This window comes from Cariama cristata, unplaced genomic scaffold (assembly GCF_000690535.1).
Source record: "Cariama cristata isolate BGI_N322 unplaced genomic scaffold, ASM69053v1 scaffold30042, whole genome shotgun sequence".
Classification (NCBI taxonomy): domain Eukaryota; kingdom Metazoa; phylum Chordata; class Aves; order Cariamiformes; family Cariamidae; genus Cariama; species Cariama cristata.
The window spans coordinates 15,396-43,132 of record NW_009602569.1 but is presented as its reverse complement, the minus strand read 5'-3'; the positions used below and the strand labels follow the sequence as shown (position 1 = coordinate 43,132).

Here is a 27,737-nt window from a genome sequence, read left to right as displayed (position 1 = left end):
TGGAGGGGCTCGCAGCGCCATGCCGGGGGTCGCCTCTTACCGCTGCCGGGTAGCGACTCGGGAGGCGCCGCCGGGAAGTGCTGCCGTTTTGGCCTCCTGAGGGCTGGGAAAGCCTCGCTGCAGCCTTGGGATGTGGTGTCGGTAAGTGGCTGGGAGCAGGTAAGGGTTTGCTACCAAAAAGGGTTATTTCCTAGTATAGATAAAAGCGTGTCTGGACGAGGAGCCTCTGTCTGTGGGAGATGCCTTCTACCTAGAGTGCCCCAAGGCTGTGGGAAGGGGCTCTGGCTGAGGACTAGATGAAGGGGGGAAAACAAAATCCTTCAAAACCGTGAGTTAGTAGCCTTGCGAAGAAGTATATGCACATCTGTGATTTTGCAACCTTAAAACAAACTGAAGTCTACTCTCAGAAATGCCTCACAAATAAATGAGATGCTAACATTTAAAGTAAATAAATAACAAATCCTTAAGCAACATCGCAGTATTTCTCTTAAGGAAAGACAAGTTTAGCTGCGCTGTCAGAGTGACTAGACTTAAGGCAGGGTGAACCAATAGTCTGACATCTTATTCCAGGAAAAGAAAATTGAACTGCCCATCTGGGAATGGGAAGACTCTATGTATTTTCCATATGGTACCTGAGGATGTCTAGGTGTCCTGCCTTATGGCTCTGGACATAACTGATTTTCCAATCAGGGAAATAAGCAATGCTAAATATCCTGGAAGAGATGATTATTTGAACTTTTTTTTTTTTTAATATGCTGCAAAATGTGGTACATGAACACTTTTCAGAATAATCTAATAGCAATCATCAATGAGGAATATTTGACAGTAAATTAATGAGATTTAACAAATCTGATTATGAGTTTGTAAGGTTATGAAATAAAAATGCAAATCTTCTATTATTTTTGTTTCATTTAGACCTATTTTTGACAGGGTTGACTTTGTACGTAGAAGAGATGAACATAGATACTTGTCTCAGGCTGGATGATTTACAAGTTGTGAAGTTTCAAAAAATTTTCTGAGAAAGTTTTTAAAATGTCTCACTGGAACAAAAAAACAACATATATTGAAACTAGGAGGAAGATTTTGTTTTGTTTTCCCAAAGTAAACTGAAATAGTGAACATATTTTCTTCCAGGGATGAGGGAATTGTCAGGTTTATAATTGAGAAATTAGAGGCAAGGAAAGGTGACAAACTGAAGTTCACCTGCAATTCCAAATGGTCTGTGTTCTGTATATTTTATGCTCCTTCTTTTGGTCTCTGGTGCCAACGTTTTCTTTTTAAATCACCAGTGTCTTTAGCAGTTTCAGAAGGGGTTGTGGTTTCGTTGTCCTCAGAAAAAAAATTTTTAAGGTAGAACTGACAAGGCAACGTTAGGGAGCTTTGAGTTCCAGCAAAATTGAGAGTAATTACAGTGCTGCACAATAGCTGGGAAATACGCGCTCTTCTGTAGCTTGTAATGGGCAGTTCCCCTTGACCTCATGGGAATCATATTAGTGCCATGTACTAATATGTAACTGAATGTTATAAGGTTTTTACCATTCACTTTTGCACTCAGATAATAAAAATAAGATGTTCCTTATTATTATTATCTTCAGGGTTTTTTGGTTCTCATATTGGTTTCCTGTCAACCACTTCAAGATATCTATTTTTGGTTTTGTTTTCAGCTGCCCAAATACATCCTTAAAACAAACCAAAGTCAGTTAACATAAACTGTGCAAAGAACTGTGTAACTGTCAGTGGAAGTAAGTTAAAATTACTCTGTAAATGTTTATTGTACAAAAGCATTACCAGGAAGTTAGTGTCATTGAAAAAGAACTAGTTTGGATTATTTGAAAAACTTCGGTTTGATTTTATGATGGTAAGATCATTTGAGTATGATGCAGTGAACACATGTATTTGAGTATATCACTATATCCTCTGAAGCTGATATATCTGATTCCAGCAAAACTTCCCAATTCAATCACATTTGAATTCACTATTGCTGAAAACAAGTAACTCCACATAAGTAATCTCTGAAGTTTTAACTGCTGTATACGTAAAACTTCTGGGTGCTAGTTAGCCTTTCTACAGGCTATGGAATCTTCTGAGGAGAGATCTGTGTCAAAAATAGTAATTGAAGGTATATGCATCACTGATGTGCCAAGTTATGTATCATCAATATACATAAATATATTTAGCCATACTGTGTTAGCATCTAGGAGGCCTAGTTGTTGGTTCACATTCCCAGTATGCTATTTTGCAGTCTCCTAATAAATAATAGTCATTGCCTGAAAGACCTTACAGTCTAAGCCTCCAACCTTGCACATAGTTACATGAATGCTGAAATTTGCTACTTTGAATAGTCCCATTCTTCGAAGTCAGCGGTTTCAAAATAGTCCATTGTTTTTCTTTAAAAACAAAAAGGGAGTTTGTGGCTGCATGGTGGATTTGTATGAAGGCTCCCATATTTCAGTGAGCATTGCCCTACTTCGAATGATCTACTTGAACTTTACATGAGCCGTAAATTCAGCTCCTTCAGGATGAAGCTATTAATTTATCAGGCATGTCTTATATAGCTCCAGAGTGTATGTACCTGTGTTCACGGCCAGGATTTCCAGGTATCAGCTGACTATCAAGTCAGGCTGTCATAGAATCAGAAATCCTGTAGAAATACGGAAGGCCTTAGGAATGTGTTAGGGAAAAAAAATTCAGTTGGACAAGGAGGCCATATCTTGGGGAAAAAACAAGTCCATGGCAGCAGGCTTTGTGTTCAAACAAGTCATGTGGAATGTCTGTGGCTTCTGTTGAGCTTTTTCCCTCATTCTAGGGAATCGACACCTTTCTTCCATCATGCAACCTGATACATTAGGGATGTTCTTCAGAAGGCATTTTTGAAGTCTGCTACTGCCTCAAGATCAGTACAGTAGGCCCAAACTATTGTATATTGCATAACTAAAAATAAATGATCTGGAATGGCTGTAATTTAAAAGAAACAACATCTCTGAGAGCAGAGTTAAGCATACACTAAGAACTTTGCTGAAACTAAGGATAGGACAACAGTCAAATAAAGAAGACAAGACAGACAAAAAGAGGACCTAGAGTGTGATACCACAGGGGCACACATCCTCGGCTGTAAGTATGTGAATTATTTTATTACTGCAAAAATAAATTGGAAAACATTTATTTATTACTTTCAGTATTGTCAATTGTAATAATAGCAAGATGTACTTAAGCATGCTTGTTTGTGTTTAACTCAAATCTAGAGAAACTAGGACACCTGGAAAAAGGAAAGCAGGGCCTGCTGTGGACAAACAAGATATTGGAAGCAGACAAAAGCAGAGGCTACTTGGGACTCTTCTAACCAATCAAATGCAGCAGGAGTTGGGGAAAAAAAAAAACTAAAAATACACCCACTTGTCTGGGTGGATGTATTTGTATCCAAAATGTGACAGGGAGACTCTGATGGTAACTTTTTGTTTTGCAGCAAGAGACAGCTTCCATCCCAGATACAAATTCAATTTCAATTACATTTCAAAATTAGAGACATTAATCAGGACTTTATAAACAAAGGTATTGACTACTCAGTAGTGAGCATGCACTTCCATTGAAAAGTTAAGAAGGGAAGATTACCAGCTCGTTTCTGCATAAGCTACTTCAAGGAGGAAGTGTAAGGAGAAGGGGAGAACCTTGTAAATCATTGCAAATAACTCTTCTAAAAGTAGACTGTATAGAGGTACAGATGCATAAGTGAGTATTCACGGAATACAGTTCAGCCAGTTGGATTGTGTAGGAGGAGATATCTTTTTAATCATCAGTGAAAAGAATTTTCTTTCAAGTTGCTGTTTTAAGGCTGCAATCATAGTTTCCCTGCATTTGTAAAGTTACCCCACATATTTCCCCTGTGTGGGCATCTACCAGTGCCACTGCAGAAATATAAGACTGAAAGAGATGACTTCAGGTCAAGTCCTAGTCCCTACTGCTGTTTCATCCAGTCACATAATAGATCTTCATAGCATAAATGGGACTTGATGTGTTTCAAAGGTAGTGAGGCTTTTTGCCTTGCTACTCCACACAGAACAACTGCTGCAGATCATTTGTTCTCTGATGGTTAGAAATGCAGTTATGCAGACTAATTTACAGTTTATTTTGTGTGTGGATATCTTTTAGCGTGAATACTGCCCTTGAGTGTAAGTAACAATGTTATATACGTGTGTATGTATATATATAAAATGTTACATAAATTTAATAAATAGTCCCTCTTGATAGGGTTTGTTTTGTTTATTCAGTCTCTATTTGTGAAACAGACTCTACTTCCTCCTCACTTTAGTATCTTTCCACTGCATTTCTTCCCATTAGAACTTTTGTTCTTAATAATAGTCTTACAAGTGCCATGTGCAAAGTCATTGTTACTTCCTTGTATAGTCTGGAAAATTCTGTGTGACTTAAATTTTAGGATTGTATTTAAATTTCTCTACCAGAATCACATTAGTGACTCTTGATCATCCTTTGATCACTTATTATTCCAATGTCTTTCTCCTCTGTCAACTTCCAGTTTATTTCAATTTATTTAGAAATTATTTCTAAATTAATGACTTTGCCACTTGTACTTTTCAATTTCTTTTTTTTTTCCTTGTTTTGTTGGGGTTTTTGCCCTTCCAGGAGTGCTTTGAGCTGTTATGAAGGAGAAGTTGGTGTATATGTGAGGATAAACATACTAAAAAGAAAAACATGTTTGACCATAAAATGTGTACTAGGAATCCTGCTAGAATTCATGGGAACAGTGCATGGTTTTTGTTTTGTGTGAGCGCATGTAATATTATATTGACTGTAATATTTTTTGTCTCAAGACTGACATCGTGTTCAGCAACTTGTTTAACATATGCCTTTCCATCTACCTTTCACTGTACATGTTTTTCAATTACTCTTGAAATGCCAAATTAATATGTGATATGCCAGTTATAATTTGGCAAGGTTTGTCACAAACAACAATAGATGTTATCTGTTTGTACAAAGCAAGCAATAAATCATATGGCTTCCAACGTTAAACATAAGATGACTTGAGATAGCCACACAAATAACTTTTCAAAATAAAATGTCTTCTAAATTGTCTAACAGATGACAAGTACTGGTTTTGAAAAGTGCAAGAGAGGAATCCAGATGGTGGGGTAGTGTAGAAAAGGTCGGTCACTCATTTTGATCAAACAAGGAATATAGACACGCCCTACCTCCCCCCCAGAAAAAAGTCTGGTGCTTAATCTGCTTATAGGGCAGGCTGATAACTAGAAAGATGAGGCTGGTAACAAAAGAAATGTAATGGGAAAATGATCCACTCAACATGTAATTAATACTAGCATCTGTCACCATTTAATGAATGCTATGCTAATCAGGGGATTTTGTCGTGTTAGTAAAATGTTTAGCTACTTACCCGTAAAAGGCAGACATCGTATGTATACAAAACTAACGTCATTCTGTGCAATATTCCACATATGATCTGCTCATATGACAGTCAAGATAACTGTTATAGTCAAGATATCAAATATGTAACTGCAGAATTGTATGTTTTGTCAGAGATCAGCAACTAGATTCTCTAACAAATACATACAGGACATCTAGATGAGCAAATAGTATAAGTAACTAGGCAAACAGTTCTGATGACTGTTCTTGTTCTTTACCTGTCATTGCTCCTATTGTTTAGTGTTCACTTCTACATCTTCAATCCGTTTCTGATTAAATCAATATATTCTGAGCACCGTGTATTATTTTGGATACTGAGAACTACAGTATTTTCTTAAAAGGTCCTGTAATTGTTTTAATTTCAAAAATAAAGTTGTTTTTTGCCTCTTTTAGTTGTAAGTAAAAATTCTGAACTTATAGCACTTAAATCTTAAAAAACCAAAAAAATCTTTTTTCAATAAACAACCCGATTCCATGTCAGATTTCTATAAACCCTAAATTAAAAAAAAAAATAATCTTCATGTTTTTAATAACATTTCAATTTTAGGAGACATTAATAAGTGATTGTTTTTCTGGTTGTGGTCTAGTTGTTTTTTCATTTGTGAATGCCTTCAGGCGCTATTGAAACCTGCAAGGATAGTTCCGCCATTTCAAAAAATAATACTATAAAGTTAACTAAGTGTTACCTTTGTATCTTGGGCTTGTTTTTAAGTCCTAATGATGATGCTTGATATATAACCTATTTGATTGACAGAAGATACCATTTGAAGCGCTTAAGCCAGATGGACTGAGGGAAAAAAATTAACAGATGTTATTATAGTAATTAAGCTGAAATTAATTTCATGTTATACGAAACAATTTTTTGCAAGATAAGTCTGATTTTTAAGTAAAGATCTGTGGGAGATGAATCTTTTTCAAGGTCATAACATTTTATTTGCATTTAAAACCTAGAGGATACCACACCATTCATTGCCTATCTGGACCAATTCTATTGAAGTCTCTGCTTTGACATTTCAAAGGGAGAACTTGAGTTCTTAACAAATAAGAAAAGCGCAGAAATTTCTCTAAAGGGGGTTTAAAAAATGATAGTTTTGTTATGAGCTATTTGTATTGAGGACTTTAATTGCATAAAACTAGTTGTCTTAAATTAGAATCATGTCAAGCATAGTTTGAGGACTTCAAGAGAAGCATTTCTTCAGCTCAAGAAATGCTCTGTTATACTGAAAAAGTGTATTTCCAAAATAATTGAACACTTTCATGGTAGTGGTATCACACAGTACTGGGCAATTATTGTCAGGAGAATTGTTTGTTAAGCCGAAGATACACAGGGGAATCTTTGCTTTTTCACTGTCTCTAATTCAGGTATCTAAGTAAACAGTAGAGCTGCTTGGAAAATGGAAACAGTGTGTCTTGGAGAATAATGCTGTACTGGAAAAACATTAATATTGTTGTCAGGTGTTTGTGTCCAAAGCTAAAATACGTTGGTTTAGCAATGTTGTGATGTTGTCTTATAGTTTGGATACCTGATAGTAACTCTCACTTCTTCCATAATGCACCACCTCTGGTTGTGTGCAGTTGCTAGATCTTAGCCATAAGGTTTTGGGGAAGATTTGGGAATTCTTTGGTCATGCTGCAATACTGAAGATGCAATCCAGCACAAGAACCCAACTGACATAGGAAAATTCAGACTTGTATCAACTGAAATGCAATTTGTGATGTGTTGCAGCAGCAATTTCAAGGCTTTCCTTATTGGTGGATCGAGGTTTCCCTGCAGAAGGCATCACATACAGCAATATAAGTGGTGGGTTTTTTTCCTTCCCAAAGGACTCAATTCTCTCATTTTGGGGGCTGTTGTTTGGGGATTTTTCCCCACAAGCGTTACTAAATGCTTAACCATGTGAAATGTTCATTTATGAATTTAAAATTAGATATATAACTGATATTGAGTCCTTAAGTGGTTATTACTTTGTGAAGTTCAGTTGTTTGTGACCCTATGATAATTCTGTACTGTCATGTGGGCTTATAAAATTCCTTTTTCAATAGTGGTTGAGGTATTGTTTGAAGATGCATTGGAATATTCTCATATCAATTTCAATTAAGGTACATTAAAGATAATGAAAAAAAAACCCAGAACACAAAACCAGAAAAAATTTAAAGCATAGACTAGACCTGAAATTGTAACAAGGAGACCTTGAAACTGAAGTAAGGAAGACAAAACTAAAAGAAATGGTTTTGAAAGAAACCTGTCAGTGTCTTATCCATCTAGAAAGGAATGTTATGTCTTGCACTTAGCTAGCATCCTTTGTTCTGTTAAATAGTGGAATAATCTCTTTGTGGCAGTCTTATCTAGGTCTGCCTGTTTAATCACGTTAATAAATGGCAAGTATCATGCTCATAATTGGAAGACTCTGATCCTCAAGAGTAATTTTTTATTCCCTCTGATAGTGTTGCTTTCCCCTCAGCACATAGCCCCCTCCCTTCTGCATTGTCTCTCACTCTTCTCCTCTTATATTGTTTCCTCTGATGTGTGTGCACAAGTCTGTATAAAGGTAGAAGTTGGCCTCCAAAGCACCTGTGCTGTAAGCCTCTGTGATAAAGGCCTTTAGCTTTTTTTTCTTGCCTCTTCCCCGCCACCACCACCCCCTTGCAAGCTCTAGGAAAACTAATGAGGAAAGATACTAATGTAGGAGTAAACCAGGTATGTAACTGAGAGGAAGGGAAGAGACCATGGCAGGGCAGCAGATTCCTTGCTCGAACATAATGGCTGCATTCCCCAAAGGAAAATTATTTTTTCCAAGCTTTTTATTCCATCTTCTTCCCATATTTTACTAAAATGTTTTTCGGATACTTTAAGTGGAAGCCTTTGGTAGTCATGCACATGCACATACACACATGCAGAGCTAATCCCTTAGCTTAAGTGGGTTGATGTTCTGTGTATGAGAGAAGTGGGGGAAAAATCAACAGCTTTGTAGTTGCTACATATGAAATTTTGGAATTGTGGCATTTCTTTTCTTCTCCATGCACTTGAAATATTTGTTAACAGCAACTTACGAAACAGTTTGCATTGACATCAGGAAGTCATCTTTCTTTCCATATGCCATTGTCTTTACAGTTGTACTCTACTGCAGTCACTGTTTTATTTTTGTTTGCTAACTAAATTGATTTATCTTTTCTTGCTATTAATAGTAATTATTCTTTTTTCTCCAAAACCAAAGCAGATGTAGGGGAGGGAAGTATGTGGGCTTGCGTGATGACTATTGTGATCCTGAGAACAATCTGTACAAACTTTCAAATACACACTACTGTCCAAAATTTTAACCTGGTGATCTGAGAGAATTTTTTTTTCGTTGTAGAACAGTTTCCTTAGCACAGCGTGTTAGGTTTTGCATTTCAGACTCTCTGACATATCTGAACTGGACAGCCCATAGAAAGATTGAAAAATGGACTATGTCTAATAAATGCCAGAGAGACCTGATTTTTTTTTCCCTCATGAGTGCACATGAGAAGGAAACTACTATCCTGTACAGATGTGATCCTATCAGTGTAGACAAAATAGTAATTTGTATAACTTCCTGTACTGTAGCAAATGCAAACATAGAATTTTGTAGCAATTGTCAAATGAAGCACAGGTATTGTAAGCCCTACTTTAAGTTTGGAAAAAAGGTAATAATTTGCCAGAGGAAGAGCAAAAAGCATCCAATTTCACAGACATAACAGGCAGCAACTAGTACCTATTTGATTTCATATTGTGCATGCCTGAAGAGTAGAATGGCATCACTGCATGGGTTTAGTTTCATTTCAGTTTGGTGAACTCTTACACTGTTGCACCCAGATGTGGTTCATTTTTTGTTCTTACTCCTAGAAAGTTTTCCTTCAAAGGCTTCTGGGAACCCTAAACAAATGAAGGCTTCATTAACTGCAACCTGTTGATACTCCATTTTACGTCCTTATCCAATGGAGCAGGTAAAAACCTACCAGCAATTTTGAGGTACACAAGTATTATTTCTCACACACCCCACACAGACGCCCCTATACACATGCACACACACACACACAAACACAACCTCCCAAAACCAGTGTAGTTCATTCTGCCAGGCTGCATTTGCTAGTGTACACTGTTCACATTCTTGCAAATTAACCAAATCAAGAGTCTCAAAATAATCTCCTTTGGCCAATCGTAGCAAAGTAACAGCTTTAATTGCAAATGTTCAAAATCAAGCAGAAAAATAAAGGCTTTATTTAAAAAAAAAAAAAACAAAATGAAGCAATTATAACAATCAACTCTGTTTTCTTCTGTACTTCCATCTCTCTGTATCATTAAAAACTTCAAATCACACAACCCTTCCTGAATCCATCTTTCTCCAAAACCAGGGGAAATGTGCTATATATTGTAGTAGTTATGAAATAGTTTGTGGAGTTTTGTAATTAAGACCACTGGATGTTTGTTAAAGAAAGTGGTTGTGATGGAAGTAGCACAGTTGGTTTGTTACGTTCTGCAAGCTGTAAAGGCTAGAGAGGCATTACTACTTTCTGGATCTTTCCAAAGAAACATGCAGGTCTGTAGTTCATATGTGTTGTACCTTAACAGCATTATGTGACTATTCCTCACCGCCTTGAGATTTACCCTAGAAGTAATTTAAGTAGGTCTTAAGTGCATTATAAATATTCTAATTTTAACTCAAATGTGTTCTATATACTTCAATAAACTGAAGAGTTTTATTGTACGTGAATTTCAGTATATTTTCAGTATATCAAAAAGAAGAAATAACAGTGAACTGTACGATGGTCATGTAATCCAGATCAACCAGTCTTTTTTTTTTTTTTAATAGAAACCTGTTATAAATGGCAGGAGGCACGAATATATATGAGTAACAGTACTGATACTACTTAATTAGTCAAAGGACAGGTGGGACATTGTCCCTGAGTAGCCGGGCAGAAAGTAAAAGAGTATTTGAGAAGTTACTGTATAGCAGCAATAAAAGCTGCTGGCACAGTTGGAGACTTAATTTAATTGGTGAATGTGTTAAGGCTTTCTGTTGGTGTAGTGTACTTAGGAGGGAGAGTGGTCTTGCTGGTTAAGTTGTTTAACTTGTTGTATATTATCCCCTTCAGTTACAACTATTTTCATAGCAATATCCATTGGGAAAAGCAGAGTAAAATATTACTGTATTGTCTCCTTCTACCTGTCTCGTACAGTGTTGTTTTTTCTCTGAACATCTTGCAAGACTCACCAGTATGTCCATTAAAACATAAATCAGTTTTTAAACTATAATAGCAGAATGATCAGGTTAAGGAGATGGATCTAAAGCCACAATGTGTTATAAGGAGTCTTCTGTTATTCTGTTTTTCATTGGTAAACAAACAAATTCTTTAATCAGGTGTGAGCAGTAATCACTTTCAGGATAGTACTGGTGAAATTGTATGATGTGGAGCTAATAGTTTAATGCAAACGGGTTTTTTTGCTTTATCTGAAGTGTTTAGATAAATATTTTAGCAGTAGTTTTGGAGCATTTTGTTTTCTATTAAGCTATTCATGTTTATGACCTTAAAGCCCAATTATAAAATTAAGCTGTTTTTCTGTTGTTGCTTAGAAGATAAAGACGGAAGATATCCATCCTCAATAGCAACGGGTGATTATACCTGCTTTTCAGCTCTGATGTTTATTACAGCAACCCAAAATCTCCAAAATAAGGCAGACTTAAAAACGTGTATTAAGAGTTTTATTTGGGTTTTGGTTTTTAAATCTCACTCTATCATGGAATAAGAAAGGTGGAAATAACTGTTTTTCCTGATGGACGGTGAATTCCTTGTGAATTCTTCTTTTTACACTCTAGGTCAAGCTAAACACTATGAGGTAATGCTGGTGTACAGTAGGCCATCCATCCTCATCCTCTGCTGGCTTTTCTCCGTATTCTTATAGTTAGAAAGAACTGAAATAGCCAGCTGAGCATTTACCTTATATCCATATATATTATAGAAGCATGGTTGGGCAAAAGTTTGGATTTTCCTGTAAGTGTCCTCAGGTGATCATCCTTGCCAAAAAATTCCATACAACATGATAGCAAGGCTCTGAAAAGTCAGCTGGTAGGCCACGAAAGAGAAACCTCGGTGTTCAGATTGAGATACTGACGGAATTCCATAAAACTGGCAAAAGGTGCCTCTCTGATTGCAGAGCTTAGGGCAACCCTAAATTAAAAAAAAAAAAAAAAAACAAAAAAAAAAAAACAAAAAACAAAAAACTTACTGCAAGCATTGGATATGAAAGAGCTTTTTAACTTTTGCAAGATTTTTATGTAGCCATCATTAACTGACTTAAACGTGAGAGGGAATGCCATTTTCTTTTGTGTAGAGGGAGTGAGGAAATTATAACAATGTTGCTATGTAACTGTGCCAAGATCATGGTATAAGTATTTGGTAATACTTGTTAAACGTCATCTGTGTAACTATCAATTTCTTTAACTATTTCACAACGTCTTGTGAGATACCTATATGTTGCTTGTTATGTTGTATGAAGGCACAGCGGGAATATTTATTTAAACAGAGGGTATCTTTTTCTTTGCCAAGAATATAACTGGGTTTGGAGGCAGAAGGAAAACAGGAGACTTAACAAATTCTTCAGTTCCACAAGATCTGCATTCTTGCCTTTAAGTAAATCACGATATGCCATTAGTAGCCTTACATGAAACAATTGCCCATGTGTGTTACTGTTCTTCAGCAGCTTATCCCACAGGGATCAAAATAGCATTTGCTTTAGCTGCCTCAGTGTCAGTGCATTAAGGATAGCCTCAGTCTAGCTCTTTATAAAGTTATTTAATATTTTCTTTCAGTTCTTTTGCAAATACTTGTGTGTTGTTGGTGCTACTTGGTTCCATAGTTTAGATATAATACATGGTTGCCTCATGGTGAAAATTGAGTAAAATTTTAAGGTACCTATTTTGCATTTTTTTAAAGTGACCTAGAAGCCTAAGCCTCATTCACTTGCAAAATGAGTGTAGCTCTGTCTAGGCCTAAAGATTTCTGTTTTCGTGTTCAAATTTTCCTTTATTACTTCTGCAGTCAAAGCTGTAGTGTGGATGTAGGTGCAGCTGCGTGAAAAACTTTACAGTACTATAGTATCAGCTTCTCAATTAGATGTGACTATGTTAGAATAAGAGTAAAAAAAGCTATGACAGAAGGAGTGCCTTTTTATAAGTTGCATCTACATTAACAGGGACTGGAGAGATGAAGGAAGCAGGTAAACTGGTAGTTTTCACTGTGCTAGTTAATTTCAGAATTTATATATATATATATATATGTATCTAGTGAAGGCATTTTACTTCATGGCTTGGAAATTAAGCTTAGGTTTACAAACTCTTAGGCAACAGATTACCTGATTCTGGCTTCAGCAGTCAATTAACTGAAAGATATTTAGGTATACAGATCATAGCTTTAGAGACATCTATTTTATAGTTATCTCCTTGAAGATGTTTCAGTAATGCTGATATTTATTCCACTTTTATTTTGTAAAGATTTATGTGAGGGTGAAATAGGTGATTTCTATGCTGAGGTGCATGAAAATGGAATGCTTTAAAAATAATAGATTTATTTGAAATTGTAGCAAAAATGTAGCAATATTCTGCAAGAGAAAATGAAGATAAAATGAGGGATAGAAGCATTTGAATACTCTGACTTTTGAATTCAAATAGTAAGGCAACAGAAATTTTTATAGTCTCCTCCAATCCAGAAAACGCAGCCAAAAGTAGAGATTGATTTTTTTAAAAAAAAAATCTGTGGAAAAATAACAGAATATGGGATAAAACAGCCTGGGAGAAGATATTTAGTAGAGGTAAAGTCACTGAGACCAACTGAGAATGTGATGGCTTTTTTCAGTAGAAGACACAATGGCTCCTTCACTGCACAGGGGAATGAGAGCTCAGGCCAAATCCAAGGCTAAAAAGACTGGGGATTTAGGCCATTCACCTGGGACAGAGGAAAATGTTTGAATCTAGATCTCCTAGATCTCAGCAATCACTATTATCTAGATTCTGGAGTCACCTTCCTCCTCCAATGAATGTTTAACTATTTCAAGTCAAACAATTTAAGAGAAAAATAGGGAAAATTAATCTCCAAATAACCTGTAACCTGAGAAATTATATTTTGAGTTACTAGTTTTAAGCAAAGCAGAAAGCTGAGTCTGAAGAAGTTTGAAATCCTAAAAATGTATATTGGAGAAGGAAACAGTTTCTCATACATGCCTTTATAACAGGGCTTCACAATTCATGCTATCTTTCTTCAGCTTCCCTCAGAGGTTTCTCATTGTACAGTATGAGTCTGTCATGTGAGGCTTGTCTCTAGTTCTATAACTTCCGAGAGAGATTAAATTAAGGAAAGGTTGAGCCCAGCATCCTTAAAAGACAGCTCACCATATGACAAACTTCAAATATTATTTTCTCATACAATGTAAATAGCACTATGCTTCTGGTAATCTACAGTCCAGATTAATTTTGACAATAGATACTTCCTAAATAGTTTATTTGTTGCTAATTTTCACTTAAATATTTTAGTCGCTGTATTTGTTTAAAAAATTGCTATGACTTTTTATCTGAAGCCTTGGCTGGTTGCTGCTGTTTAGATTTGGTTCTGCTCCTCCTTTCCTCTTCTCTCTTTTCTCATGAAGAAGTGTCAATGGAGTAAGTAATGTGGTAGTTAATTGCTTGAACACTTGAACCTCCAAATAATGTCGAGAATGAAATGTGTCCATGGTAACCAGGATGCACTTGTGATACTTTTCATTCTTCATCTTTTTAATCTATGCAAAAAGTATAGGTATTACAAAATCCATGCAATATTTTTCTTTGAAATAACCACATGCTAACAAATTACCAAGGTAACTGTAGTTTATCCTGGGTATATGTACATAAGGAAGTTTTTAAATGCAATAGTGCTATTGATGGTTTGTTTCACTGTAACTCAAAGAATAATGTTTAGAAAATACACAGTGGCGCTTAATACAATTACTTGACTATTTTACTTTTCCTGTGCCTCTGCGCGTTGGCCTGATCTTCCCATTCTGGCAGATAGTTCTGTTGCAGTGTGCTTCCTAGTATAACAGTTAAGAAAAGGAGACATAATTGAAATATGTATTTCTGTAATTTTTTTAAGTTTTTGAAGTTAGTATTAAAATGCTTTGGAATTTATAATTGTACAACAATACTACAAGAAAGTAAATTTTTATAGCCATGTTAAAAGAGCTACTGTAATTGCTTTAAAAATAGGACAGAGATATTTCATTCATAAAGTATTAGTGTTCCATTTTAGGGTTGGTTGGATTGCATAAAGATAAAATCTTATTCAAGAGTCTATACACGTATGCACACACTAGTGTTTGGATTAAATATGTTCTTGTACACCTATGTGTATACATAAACTTTTATTATAGATAAATTCACTCATACACACAAAATACTGAACAAAAAATGTATAGAGTACTTACTGTGAAAAGTTCATCTTGCTTACACCGGTGCAAAATTTGGGGAAGCGTGTGCTGTCTGTATACACTTAATTTTATTGTACTGTATATATCAGACTGAAAAGTATTTATTAATGTATTTTATAACAGATCACCTCATATTGTAATCTGTTGTGCAACATGGTTCTGCTTTTTTTTAAGAATTAGACGTCTAAATTTGTGTGTAGTTAAATCTATAAGGTTATACAGAAAATTAATCTGAGGAATGTTGTTAGGTATTAAAGTTCAAAAGTTGAAAAGCAACAGTCATCGTTCATCATTTTGGTAAGTGGTTTTGGGAGCAGGTGGCTGTTTTCTTTTTCAGTTACACTTGGCATTTCCATGCCAAGAAAGGGTGTTTTTGTTGGGTGGTTTTGGGGTTTGTTGGGGGTTTGGGGTTTTTTTTGTGGGTGTTTGTTTTTTTTTTTTGGTTTTGTTTTGTTTTAAACAAAGTCACTTCCAACAGTAACATGAAAAGGCTGACAGAAAGCCTAATAACCAGATTTCTTTTCTCCTTTAACAATTTTTTTTTCCCTATGATATACTGTATTCTTGCATACCATTTTGAAGGGTATGCAAGCTGCGGAACACGTAGAAAGATGTCTTTTCTCTCTCCGTTTGCATATCAGTTTTGTTCTGACTTTATTCTCACCTCATGTTTTCCGCAAATAAGAATGGAAGTAGCCTTACATGCTGATTCTCCCTACATTGCTAGAGATAAAAAGAGCTTTTGGAAGTACAGTACAGCATTCGCTGTCCTATTATCCCCATGGTGAGCTACAAACATACTAGTTCTAAAACCTTCCCAGATAGTAAGATCATCACTGAAGCAGAATGACAAGTGGTTTATAACCTCTTTTGCATTGAATCCTCATATTACCACTAGTATATTAAGTGGTGGTATTTTAGCAACGTGGTGGTCGATACTGTGCATGTACGTTACAGAAATGTTAACTTTGCTATTATAAAATGTTTCATTGGTGTAATTTATATTTCATATATTAAATTGCAGAATGCAGATTGGATGAATGGGGTTTTTTCCCTTCAAAGAGGCAACTGTTTCACTGCAAAGGAATAACGGTTGTGTGTGTCATTGTAAAATAGGAATGAACTTATGCAACTGAGTAGGATGTTTTTTCTTTTATTTACATAACAAGGATTATTTTACAGCATACTGCATGTATGCCTGAGAGTTAATTGAAGCTAGTTTGTATGTATGCTATCAGAAATATAACTTAGTAATTCCAATTACCCCCTGTAATGATATATTAGCCACAGTAAACATCAAAATTATACATTTTAGGTGGCTGTATTTGACATTCAAATGTAGAAGTTAAGCCTTTATTCAGACTTACTTATTGTTTCTGTATATGAGATATCAACAAGATGCAAGCAAGACTTGAAAAATACAGAAATGATTGGTGTGGGCCTGCCTTAGCAGATTGTCTGGAATCTGAGCTTTAATTCAAAAATTAATGATGAAAGTGAATGCAACTCATTGGGAGTTACAAATACTTAATTATTCTGAACTTTAAAATCTATGTTTTGACACTGTGAAATACCAGAGAGATCTAAAGTTAAATTTCATGTTGAGAGATGTAAACCATTGTTGTCAGATCTAAGATTGGTAATAGTAAATTTAACTGTGTGTTGTATATGTGAGTAGTCTTCTGTGGCTTGTTGACAGTTAACTCAAGGCTTGCTTTTAATTTTCCTTTTCTATATGCCAATAGAAAAAATAAGACTCTATGGAGTGTATTTTTTATATACAGGTGTATTTGTTTATAAACATACACCTCGCTAATACTCTCATTTGTCAGTTTTATTGCTCGGTGTGTCAGGAATCCACCCATACATATAACAATGTAAAATCCTTGCTTTTCTCAATGAAATGGAAGGAAATAAAACAGATTAATATTAGTAAAATTACAAGATTATTTTTTTAACCTTGCCTACAACAGCAACTGAATCCTACTTTTGGCTTAGAGTGTGATCTTTGCTGACAGGTTGTGTGAAGGAGGAGACGTGATTATGACTTTCCTCTCCACCTGTAGACCCAGCTGTGACAGCAACAAAACAAAAGTCAATATTAAAAGCTGACACACTGTTCAAGCACATATGTAATATTTTAAGAGAACTCTGGGAAAATTACTGATAGGGCCACTTGTTCTCTGTTATTTCATAGCTACATAATTTACTATTCATATTAATCCTTTGTCTCAATTGCATGCTTTGTAATGCAGGCTTTCTCTTATTTTTCTGACTCTGAAAATGTGAGTTGAATGTGTACTTCTGGAGAGCTGTTTTCAGACAGGCTAAGTGCTGAGCTGTGAACTGTCCTATTAGTTTTGATTTTAACAAAATGTTAAAATGACAGTTTAACTTCTAATACTGCCACTTTTGAATGCCTGAGCAGTTCAATGGGTATTTCTACTTAACCACATAATTTAATGCCTGAGGAATTGTGTTTCTGCAACTAAGTTAAAAACAAAAAGAAAATGTTTATAGTTTTGCAAGTTGAGGTGGCATTAAACAAGTTTTAATTTCTATGAACAATTTGCACACCGAGGTTGGGAAACATTTTCTTTGTATTTAAAAATATTTCACACTTGTCTAGGTGCATTATGGGATGTTTATTGTACTTTGAAGCATGTTGTAGGACCACTGGTAATCTAACCATGGTCTGATCTCTTATGATAACTTTGTTTTGGGAATGTAGTAATATTTACACAACTGGAGTCCTGAATCTTAGCAATGTATTTATCTCATGGTTCTTGATATTAATCTCTTCTTCCTTTTTTCTTTTTCTTCTTCCACAATTGTAGGTAATTTTCAGGTGGTGGAAAATCTCACTTAGGAATGAATTTCGTGAATCAAGACCTGGAGAAATTAAAGAATCCCGGGAGGATTTTTTGGATGATTCATCTCTTCACAGTAAGATGACAATAATAATTACAAATTTGCTGTGGCATATAATGGAATAATCTAGCAATATTGATCTGTAATAACTTCCATGAAAGATGTGATTGCTTTGGCTAACAGGCTTTTCTGTATGAATTTATTAATGTAAATTAATGTAAGAATACTGGAAAAACAAAAAGACATGACAGTAAATGTAAATACAGGATAAATCTCAGGAACATCGATAGTTTCATTATAAGACAATGACAGAGGTATTGGCAACAAAATAGGCCAGAAAGCAATATTTTTATTGCTAATAACTCAGTCCCTATAATGCTCTGTGCCAGCACATTTATTTTTATGGCCATGTCATGAGCCACCTGAGAAGATCTGAAATAATTATACTTTTTCCCAAAGTTCCATGGGACTATGTGTCCCAAGTAGTAATTGCTCTGCATCTTCTTACAATCTTGGTTTTCAGTAATGGATTAGTTTTAAGAGATGTCATGTCACAAGATACAGTTGGTCATGGCTCACAGAGAAAACAGTCTTCTCAAAATACTAAGGCAAAGACACATTAATTCAGGAACTGCAGTGAATAGCTGAGTGACCTGGTCTGAAAACTGAGAACTTCATAACTGCATCTGCAGGGACTGGATTGAGATCTGAGGCTTTTGTAGCCCCAGAGACTAGGTAGTACTCAAACACCTTGCACTGGTGAGATTTTTTTTTTCTTTTTTTAAATAAGCTGCTCTTGTATTCTGATTATGTACAGACATAAAAAAAATTTAGTTACAGATGTGACTTCATATTTATCCTATTTTTATGCTGAACTTGTCATTTCCAAATGAACTCCTGTTTTCCTCATCAACAGCTTTGGTAGACATGATCTTATTTACACCTAGGCAGAGAAAGTATGCCTTCCCAAGAAGTATATGAATCTCAGGTGGTAGGGGAGAGGGTAAAACTTTTCTCAAGAAAATTTGCCCCAATACTCTGTTTTCAAAAGTAAACTTGAGTGTATTTTCATTTAGGGTCTGAAATAAGACCAACATGTGTTTCCTATGCTTTGCTTATTAAAATCTAATGCTTCCTACAGCACAAGCAAGAGATTTTTAGCCCTAGTGAATTAGTGTGGTCTGCATTTCTATGTTTAGGTTTGTGTTTCTGATCCCCATTGTAACTGACTAATTTCAAGTAAATTTGATTGAAATAATAACACTTCTTTAGGCAGTTGGACAGGGAGACTGCAAGTGACTGCTGTTAGTACTCCACTGATTGAAAGACTGCACATTCTGAGCTTAAGTGACTGGGTATACACACAAACCATGGAGAAAGTTTCAATTGGGACTCACAGTTCGTAACAAAACAAGTCTTTAATTGCAGTTATTGCTACTTGTTTTGACTAGAAGGGGAATGAATTTATCATGAAACAATAGTAAATGGACTGCCTGTAGAATTTGGCTAGTGCTCAGGGAGTCTTTAAATATGCTATGCTTTTTTGCAGTAGGTGTTTATAATCATCTGGTTAGTGGAGGCAAAGAGTTGCACCACATTTTAATTTGACAAAATTGATTATCAATTTTTATAAACTTGAGCTTTCAAAGAAGTGATCTTCTATAATTTTTTTCCCAGAATTACATAGAATTTATAGCTGAATTTTGGCAATAGGTTTTAGTGCGTTTATTTTAAAATTTTAATTTTAATTTATTTTTTATTTACCTCATAAAAGTAGATTTGATATGTGAATATATATTAGTGAGGATTTTAGCTTTTTTTTTTTCTCATTGCTTATACTGTAAGATTTTCCTGTGGCATTTGATATTAATATAATGTCACAATAAAACATCTGTTTTACATTACCTGGGTACAATGATTAAAATAGTTAAATTATTGTTAACATGCAGTTTTCTACTGTTATCCTGTGTGTTCTCAGTAGGTTACAAATAAGATCTGCCTGCTTTTTCTTAAAAAGTGTTATTGGTGGTTCAGAGGTTTCCTATCCTACGGGAAGTATTGAAAGCCGCAGTTGCCATTCTTTCCTAACGTTCAGTCATTTCTTCCTCCTTTTAAAATTATCTTTAAAGTCATACATGGGGTTTTCCCCTCTGGTTTTGAGTCAATTTTTAGTATAAAAATAAAGTGTTTTGCTTTCAGAAAAATGCTAACATGAGTAGAAGTATTACGAATATAAATTACTATGTGTGGAACAGCAAGAGCTATGGACAGAAATAATATCGATATAACAATACAACTTCTCACAAACAATCAGATGGTTTTACACTTCCTCCTCACCTCCTCTTAAGAGGAGCTTTGCTGCTGTTCTCTGAAGTATTCACACGTTTGTTTTGTTTTGTTTTTTCCATAATTCTCCACAAGTATATATACTGGAATAATATTCTAGTTATCTTTACTGAATTTTTGTCAAGTGAGGGTTCACATAAAAGACTCCTCACCAGACCCATGGTTTGCTGCTAAATATTTGGTACACCTCTACCAGCAAAATATTTATCTGTTGTTAAGTATTAGTAATTCCTGTTATTATCTCCTAGTTCTCATTCCTAAGATTTTATTTGTTTTCATATAGTTGGAGATTTTTAGAAAAAATTTGTTTAAAAAAAAAGAAGAAAAAAAAAAAAGGGAGGTGTGTGCTTAGATTATTTCTACTGGGCATAAGAAGAATAGTCTCCCTGCAGATGAAACATTTTATCAATATCCCATAGAGGCATTTGAAGCATCCAACAGAAAACTGAAGAAGTAAACATGTTATAATAAGCATTAATATTTTTAATAAATTTATATTAACTACCATACAACTGTAAACATCCATGTTTGTTTTGAAATGTTTTCTTTTCTTTTTTGGACAGTGAAGTAAGGTATCATTAGTTTCTTTCCATAATCTCGATGGAGCCAAGAGGGAAGAGCAAGATTTTGTATATACCTAGATTTTCATTATGGTTTTGCAAAGATGGAAAATGAATTGATGATAGTGTAGGGCAAGAGAAGAGAGGTGTATTTACATTTTTTTGGATGCATGAACAAATAGTACAAGTCATCAAGTAGAGTATCCAGCACTCACAGGATGAAAATTTCACAGAAAACCTGAAGTTCAGTATCATGGTTTGTTCATCATTAGCTGCAGATACATTTATAAAGCAAGATAAATACGGCTAAATATATTTTAAAACAGCCAATCCAGGTCACATTATTATTTCTATAAATAAATAATTTTCAAGAAAAACTCAAGGAGCAGCAAATGTTCATGAAGCAGCCTGCTTAATCATTCAACGTGAAATAGATGGACACTACAAACATTCTCATCGTCATTCCTAGTATGCGAAGATTTGGATCATTCTTGCATATCAGCTTGAATTAGATCAGCTAGACAGTTTTTAGTTGACACTGTAGATCATTTTTCTACTTGCACAAGGAATTTGAGGAAAATTACCAACTGTATAGAACTGAGATGCTTGGAAATCAAAAAAGCAAATGAGAACCAGCAGCAAACTGGTTTTGCTTGCAGTATAATATAGCAACAGAAAAGAAAGCTGGAACAGTATTGGGCCATCTACCCAAAGACAGGAAGGAAGATAAGGTGATACCTTCCTTCTACGTAATTACCTTAGGAATATTTGGAACAAAAAGAAATTAAAGTCTTAACATCTTAGCAGTGAAATCTTGTCATTTGGAAAGCTCTTTCAAATGTATTCACATAAGCTTGAGTTTTGTAACTAATCTTACAAAATATTTTGGAAGGAAAACTGCTGCATCAAAATTGGATGTACTTACTGCCTGTAGTCAGTATAGTTTCAACTTCCATGATTCTGTTTGTCTCTCCTTTTATGGCTTTAACATACATGAGAAGATAGACTCTAGTTGGTTTAAAAAACAAAAAATCCCCAAAACAACAACAAAAAACCCCACTTTGGATGCATTAGAATAATTTCATAATACAAACAGTTGTAATTCTGCTTACAATTTAAATTTTGATCCCTGTGTCCCTGTATGAAAAGAAAAGGGGGAAAAAAGAAAAGTCCTTTACATATGTGGATGACTGCATTCATGTCATCAGATCTTAGGAAACAACCTGCAGCTCCAAAATTTACCACTGATCATTCATTAGAAGTGTTGCAAATTGAGTTCAGGATCCTATTTTATAAAGAGCTAGTATTTTTATTAAAGCAATTTGACAAAATAGAAGAAGAATGTTAAAAAAGAAGAAACAATGTTAAATTCAAAAGGCCAAGTTCCAAGTTGGACACTGAAGCAGAAATAATCATCTGTATGATGCAGGATGGGGAGTAGCTCACTAAGTAGCAGATCTATAGAAAAAGAATTCAGTGTTGTGCTGGATCACAAAGGGAATGAGTCAAAAAATATTATGTCCCTGTAGAAGATAACTGTCTTCAGTTTCATTTTAGAGGTTTAACTGTACCTACATAAGATAAGAAGCAGAACTACAGGGACTCTTAATGTCAGAGACATCATTATTTTCCCCAAAGCATACAACTGAAGTACCATTTTTATTTGTTTTACTAACCTCCTCCTAAATAAATAGCACAGTCTTTATGTAAATAAGTATATATGTACGTGGGAAAGTGGACAAAATGGATCTGGGCAAGTTTCAGTTCTGCTTTGCTGCTGTTTTAATGTTCCTCAGCTGAGATGAGTTTGCTGTATACTAGACAATGTACAGGTTTTTAACTAAAACTTTGTTTTACTGCGCAGACTTCCTGGATGTCACTAGCACCCCTTAAGATGAATTGAAATGCTCTAAATTACTAATGTTCAGTATAAGATATTATACATAATTTTCTCAGGAAAACATCAAAAATATTGAGCTGACTTTTCTGATTTTTTTTTTTTTAAGATGTATCTGAATAATGTGGGATCATTGGGATCATTGGGAAGAAATGTCAGGCTTTTACAAATCTGTTGTCTCTTGGGTTTTTTGGGGGTCTTTTGTTTGCTTTGTTGTTTTTTTTAATCACAGTTCAGATTGCTATAGTATTTGGTGCCAAAGTTCTGGAACATGTCCTCAGTCTGTGCCGACGTAACTGTGACTTCCTGGAACGGCTTCCTGTCCCATTGCTCCTGTACATCATTTCCTTTCTGGAGCTTGAAGGTATTACCAGGCTTTCTCAAGTTTCACACGGATTTGAAATGGTAAAAAAAAAAAAGAAAAACATTATAAAATATTTTAAAATTGTTAGCTTTGCTGTGCAGCATGTTGGGTTTGATTCACGTCGTGTTTAATATAATCATCAATCTGTCTGCTTTACTTAAAGTTTGAGACAATAAATTAATCGTCTGTATACAAAAAAAATGAATGGGTGCAATACTGTGCTTATCCTGCAAACTTCTGTTGCATATAATAAACACAATGATCCAGCTAATTCCATTGTAACCCATGATTGGGTATTACGCAGTACTTCCAGGATTAACTAGTTGAGATGTAAAACCTGTGCTTTGCATTGTGATTTGTATTATTGTAATGTCTAAAAACTTCAGCCATGGGCCAGGATCCCCTTATGCAAGACTCATTAACAAACAACGTCATTGCCATTCCTAGAGAGCTTACATTTTAAGTCTTAGACAAAAGAAAAGAGCACAAGGAAAGAGGGGGTTTTTTAAAGATTTTTTGTAGACCTCGCAGCAAGGAACTGTAAGAAACACTGGAAGAGAAAGAGATGACATTATGCTTGCTTGCTAGAAAGCTCTTTCCAACTATCAGGTTGGGAAAAGTATGGGAAATAGCATGAACATGTTGAATTGAAACTTTAAAGAGCAAATAACAGAAGTTGCCGCTATTGGCTGATTGAAGCTAAGGGTAGCCTCTTGGTACTGAATGAGGGTAACAAATAGGGAATGATAGCCTGGAAGTCCCACGAGAATGAGGGCCAACCTGTTGGTGCAAACGCAGAAAAGTCATAGGATAACTTAGGCTGTGTTGGAAAGGCCTTTGAGACGTCATCTATTCCAACTTCCTGGTCTGTGCAGGTTCAGGTAATTGGAGCAGTGGAAAGATAATATGTTCAGAGCTGTGATCTAGGAAGCTTATTTTTGTGGGTCTGAATACCGCAACATTTCATTTTCTATGCCAGTCAGAGCCTGAGAAAAGTCTGCTGCAGTAACTTAGGTAGAGGGAGAAAAGGGGGTTAGCTTATGAAAAATAGGAAGATAAGCATATTAAAGAGAAAAATAACTTGATTCTCATCCCCAGGGGTGCTGTAGGAGTCTAGAATGAAGCCTGTCAAGTTATGCGTTGTACAGTTACTGAAAATGTAACTAATGGTGAGACCTTAGGAGGAAGATGAAAACAGGTTTAGTCATCTTGAGTCTGATGTGACAGCTAGATACTCTCTGAAAGACTTCAGAGAGACAGATTAACCTTTTAGGTTGGAGAACAGGACATGTCTGTGGTGCGGAGTAAATCTCCAAATGTATCAGGATAAGATTACTCACAGGGTTTGTATTATTTTGAGGCTATGTGGCCCAAGATTTCAAGAAAAGTTCCATGGAAGACTGCTGACAGTTCAAGAGGACATGACTGTACTGCTGTTCCCATGGTGTGGCCACAAAGACATTATAGATGCTTGAGCAAGAGTGAGTTCTAGTGAGCACAAAAATAGGAGACGGTGTAAAGAAAGCACAGGAGAAAAGGGCAAGATAGTAAAATAGAGCATGTCATGACTTTAGAGATGAAGAGCGGATAGAAGTAGATAAGCTTGCTGAGTTCTGGGCTTTTATTTTATCAACTGAAGATAAAACAGTTGATATTGTGACTGGAAAACATCCGGTAGAGGACAAAATAATAAAAACAACTAAAGGAGAGGAAGAGAATGCATAGAAGGGAGGTCAGGAAATGATTTATTAGTATATTTGGAATCCATCTGTCATTTGCAGAGTGTGAGTGGAGTGGGATGAGGTACTGTGGAGGGCAGTAAACTTTTCACTAATTTAACACAAAACCTTGGATGTTCTGGAAATTAAGGAAACTCTAGAAGGAATTAAGTTGTATAATAATAAAGATAGGATTCTGGCATGATGAAATAACCTGTTACAACTAGTAATGCCATGCTCTCTTTCTGTCATTTCAGCAGTATTTTTAAGGATTGAAAAATTTTCCCCAATACTATGAATTTTCATTTCCAGAGTAATTTATGCATAGGCTGGAATGCTACTCTCTGTGGAATTATAAAATAGCATATTCAGATTTTCAAATAGGGAAAAATAGAACAATCTCTGCGCTCAGGACTGAAAAGCAGAGCGTGAAAGGCTCTGTCTGCCCTGTGCAATGCATCCTCGTAGGCTGAACTAAAAGGGTATTTTCATTTGTTACCCAAAGCATGGCATTTCTCTGACTGTGTCGTTCTAAGCATAAATCCTGTTCTCCAGAGTATTCAGATACTTTCAACATGCATTTCAAAGTATTGTAAATTTTCACTCGGTACTATTTTTAAGTATTGTGAGGGAAGTCCTAACGTGGACACCACCGTTCGAGCACTGTCGAGTTTTCCAAATACTTTTTCAGCAGACTGCTATATTGTGATGCCTCCCAGCACAAGTTCAGGATAGGATTCGTTTAGTTTATTTTGTACAAGGTCTTTAGCTAGCCAAAAGAGGCACAATTAAACTGCCGAAAGAAAACTACCGCTCTCTGCGGGCTGGAGGGAGGCGCTCCCGCCAGAGGGAGCCAGGTTCCCAGCGCAAGAGGCGGTGGGGCTGCGGGGCGCGGGGCGGGCCGGGGCTTTTTTTTTTACGGAACGCGGCGCCGGCTTGTTATTGCGCAATTCGGAAGCCGGTGGCACGGGAAGAAAACCATAATAATGACAGGGATTATCTTTTTGTTCTTTCTGTATTTTTTTTTTAATAGAACAATGTGTTCGGAAATATAAAAGTAGGATACTAAAAACCTGTCTCCACTATTTTTAACTTAATGGTGTCTGTTTTTCATAGGAGCGGCAGAATGGTGAGAGACAGAGAGCAAGCAGAAATTAAAGAAAACTTTAAAAATACATGTATTTTCATGTCAGGACTTCTACAGCAATTTTGCCCCAATAATCCCTGCTTTTCATGTGCAAAAATAAGCTAGCATGTTGTGTGTGCCTGCAGTATGATCACTGTCACAATTCAAGAACAACAAAAATAGGACCATGCATACTCTGATGCAGCTTTGCTGTAGTCAGTAATTTGAATAGTTTAAGGTATCCAGCGACACCAGCTGTATGTAACAGAAGTTATACCAGGCCTTTTGCTTTTCTATTTCTGTTACTACTTGTGACGGACATACCAGCCACTTGCATCACAGTAATCTAGTACAACTCCACTTAGGTCCCTGCAATTGCACATTTAGAAAAGTGGAACATTTGGCGGAAGAATCAGTGTTACTATGCTCTTGTATAACTTACAATGGGTAGATAACATACAAAGACAGAGAGTATCTTCCTAATTCATCTTTTGTGATGGTTCCGTCATCTATCAAATTACATCATTGTTTTCTTCCCATTTATAATATTTCCACCTGATTCTGTTTACAGAGTCATTCTGAAAGAGGGAAGCATCTCCTGAGAAACAGGCTTAATCCTTACAGTGCTTTTGAAAGCTTCCTAAAATTGCATTTCTGCTATAAGTCCAAAAGCAATTTGCTGCTTTTACCTACCTTGAAAACAGATTTGTATTTGTGATGTGATTTCTACATCCTGACAAGTTCTTTGGCATAATCTTACACAGCTTCACTGATTTCAGTGGGGCTGTATGAATTACATACCAGGCAAGCATGTGGCATTACAGCTGCTTTTAGTGTGGCAGAAAGGCCTTTGATACCATACCAAAAGAAGCTTCTCAAATTTTTCACAGAACATGCAGTATCTTCTGTTGGCAACAATGGGCAAAACTTCCACTGATGTCACTGTGAGTTTTAAATAATGCTGCGTCCTTCAAGATAGGTGGGCAGCTTGCACTGCAAGTGACCTTCATACAAAGTGTCTGCGTTGTCTAAACACATTTTGTGGAGTAAAATAATCAGCAATGAGTAAGACAAATTATGATTTTAAGCCTCTACTTTCTCTTACAACTAGATATGTAACAGTAACGCGCTATGGGAAAATATTGTGGAGAACTTGTGTGACACAATTACACCTGAAATCAAAGAACTTGCACAGGAAATGGGATGGAAAAAATTCTTCTTTACAAACAGACTTCAGTTACAGCTGCAGCTCCGAAGGAGGAGGCAGAAACAAGATGCTCAGAACAAAAAACTAACTGAATAAAGATGCGTTTTTCATTGAAGCAATTGTTATAAGGTGTGGATTTGCTGTTTATCAGGTCAGACATACTGACTTTTCTTCTTTACTAGGGAAAGCAGATTATTTTACGGATCAAAATGACTTACAAGGAGCAACATGTAAATAATACAATGTTTAATATGTTGGGCATCCTGAAAGTGTATTATAGTCAGCATTGTAACTGTTACTAGCAATAGAAGAGGTTGTGGCTTCTTTGTACTTCTTCATTCTGACTTCTGTATTTTGTATATATGCTATACATGCTCCCTGTCTTATATCAGATGCTATGGCATTGTCTTTATTACCATTACAGAAAACCATCTATCATTTCTTAGTACAAAGATTGCTGATGAATGCTGAGGTTTTTACTGTCCACCATGGTAAATTTTCTATGTTTATAGGCAAATGACATGTAACTGGTCCCTGAGTTTGATGTGTGTTAAAATGTTTTTAAATTAATTATCTAAACTTCAAGCAAATAATAATTTTGTCACCAAGAAGAAACTTCTTTGGTGTCTGAGGGTGTGGATGAAATGATCATCCTTGTCTTGGACAATCCATCCAAATCATGTTTGAGGCACTCTGCCAGAATGGTATATGGGCAAAATTTTTCCTTGATGTTACTGATG

The 27,737-nt window shown here is 35.7% G+C and overlaps 1 protein-coding gene across 1 annotated transcript; it reads left to right on the top strand.

The window, feature by feature from the left end:
* The first annotated feature begins 19 nt into the window (after positions 1-19).
* Positions 20-27,093, top strand: FBXO36 (F-box protein 36). Its single transcript, XM_009694832.1, has 4 exons — positions 20-49; positions 17,746-17,854; positions 22,815-22,987; positions 26,902-27,093. Exons 1-4 carry the CDS (start codon positions 20-22, stop codon positions 27,091-27,093), a joined length of 504 nt encoding a protein of 167 aa, XP_009693134.1.
* The last annotated feature ends 644 nt before the right edge of the window (positions 27,094-27,737 follow it).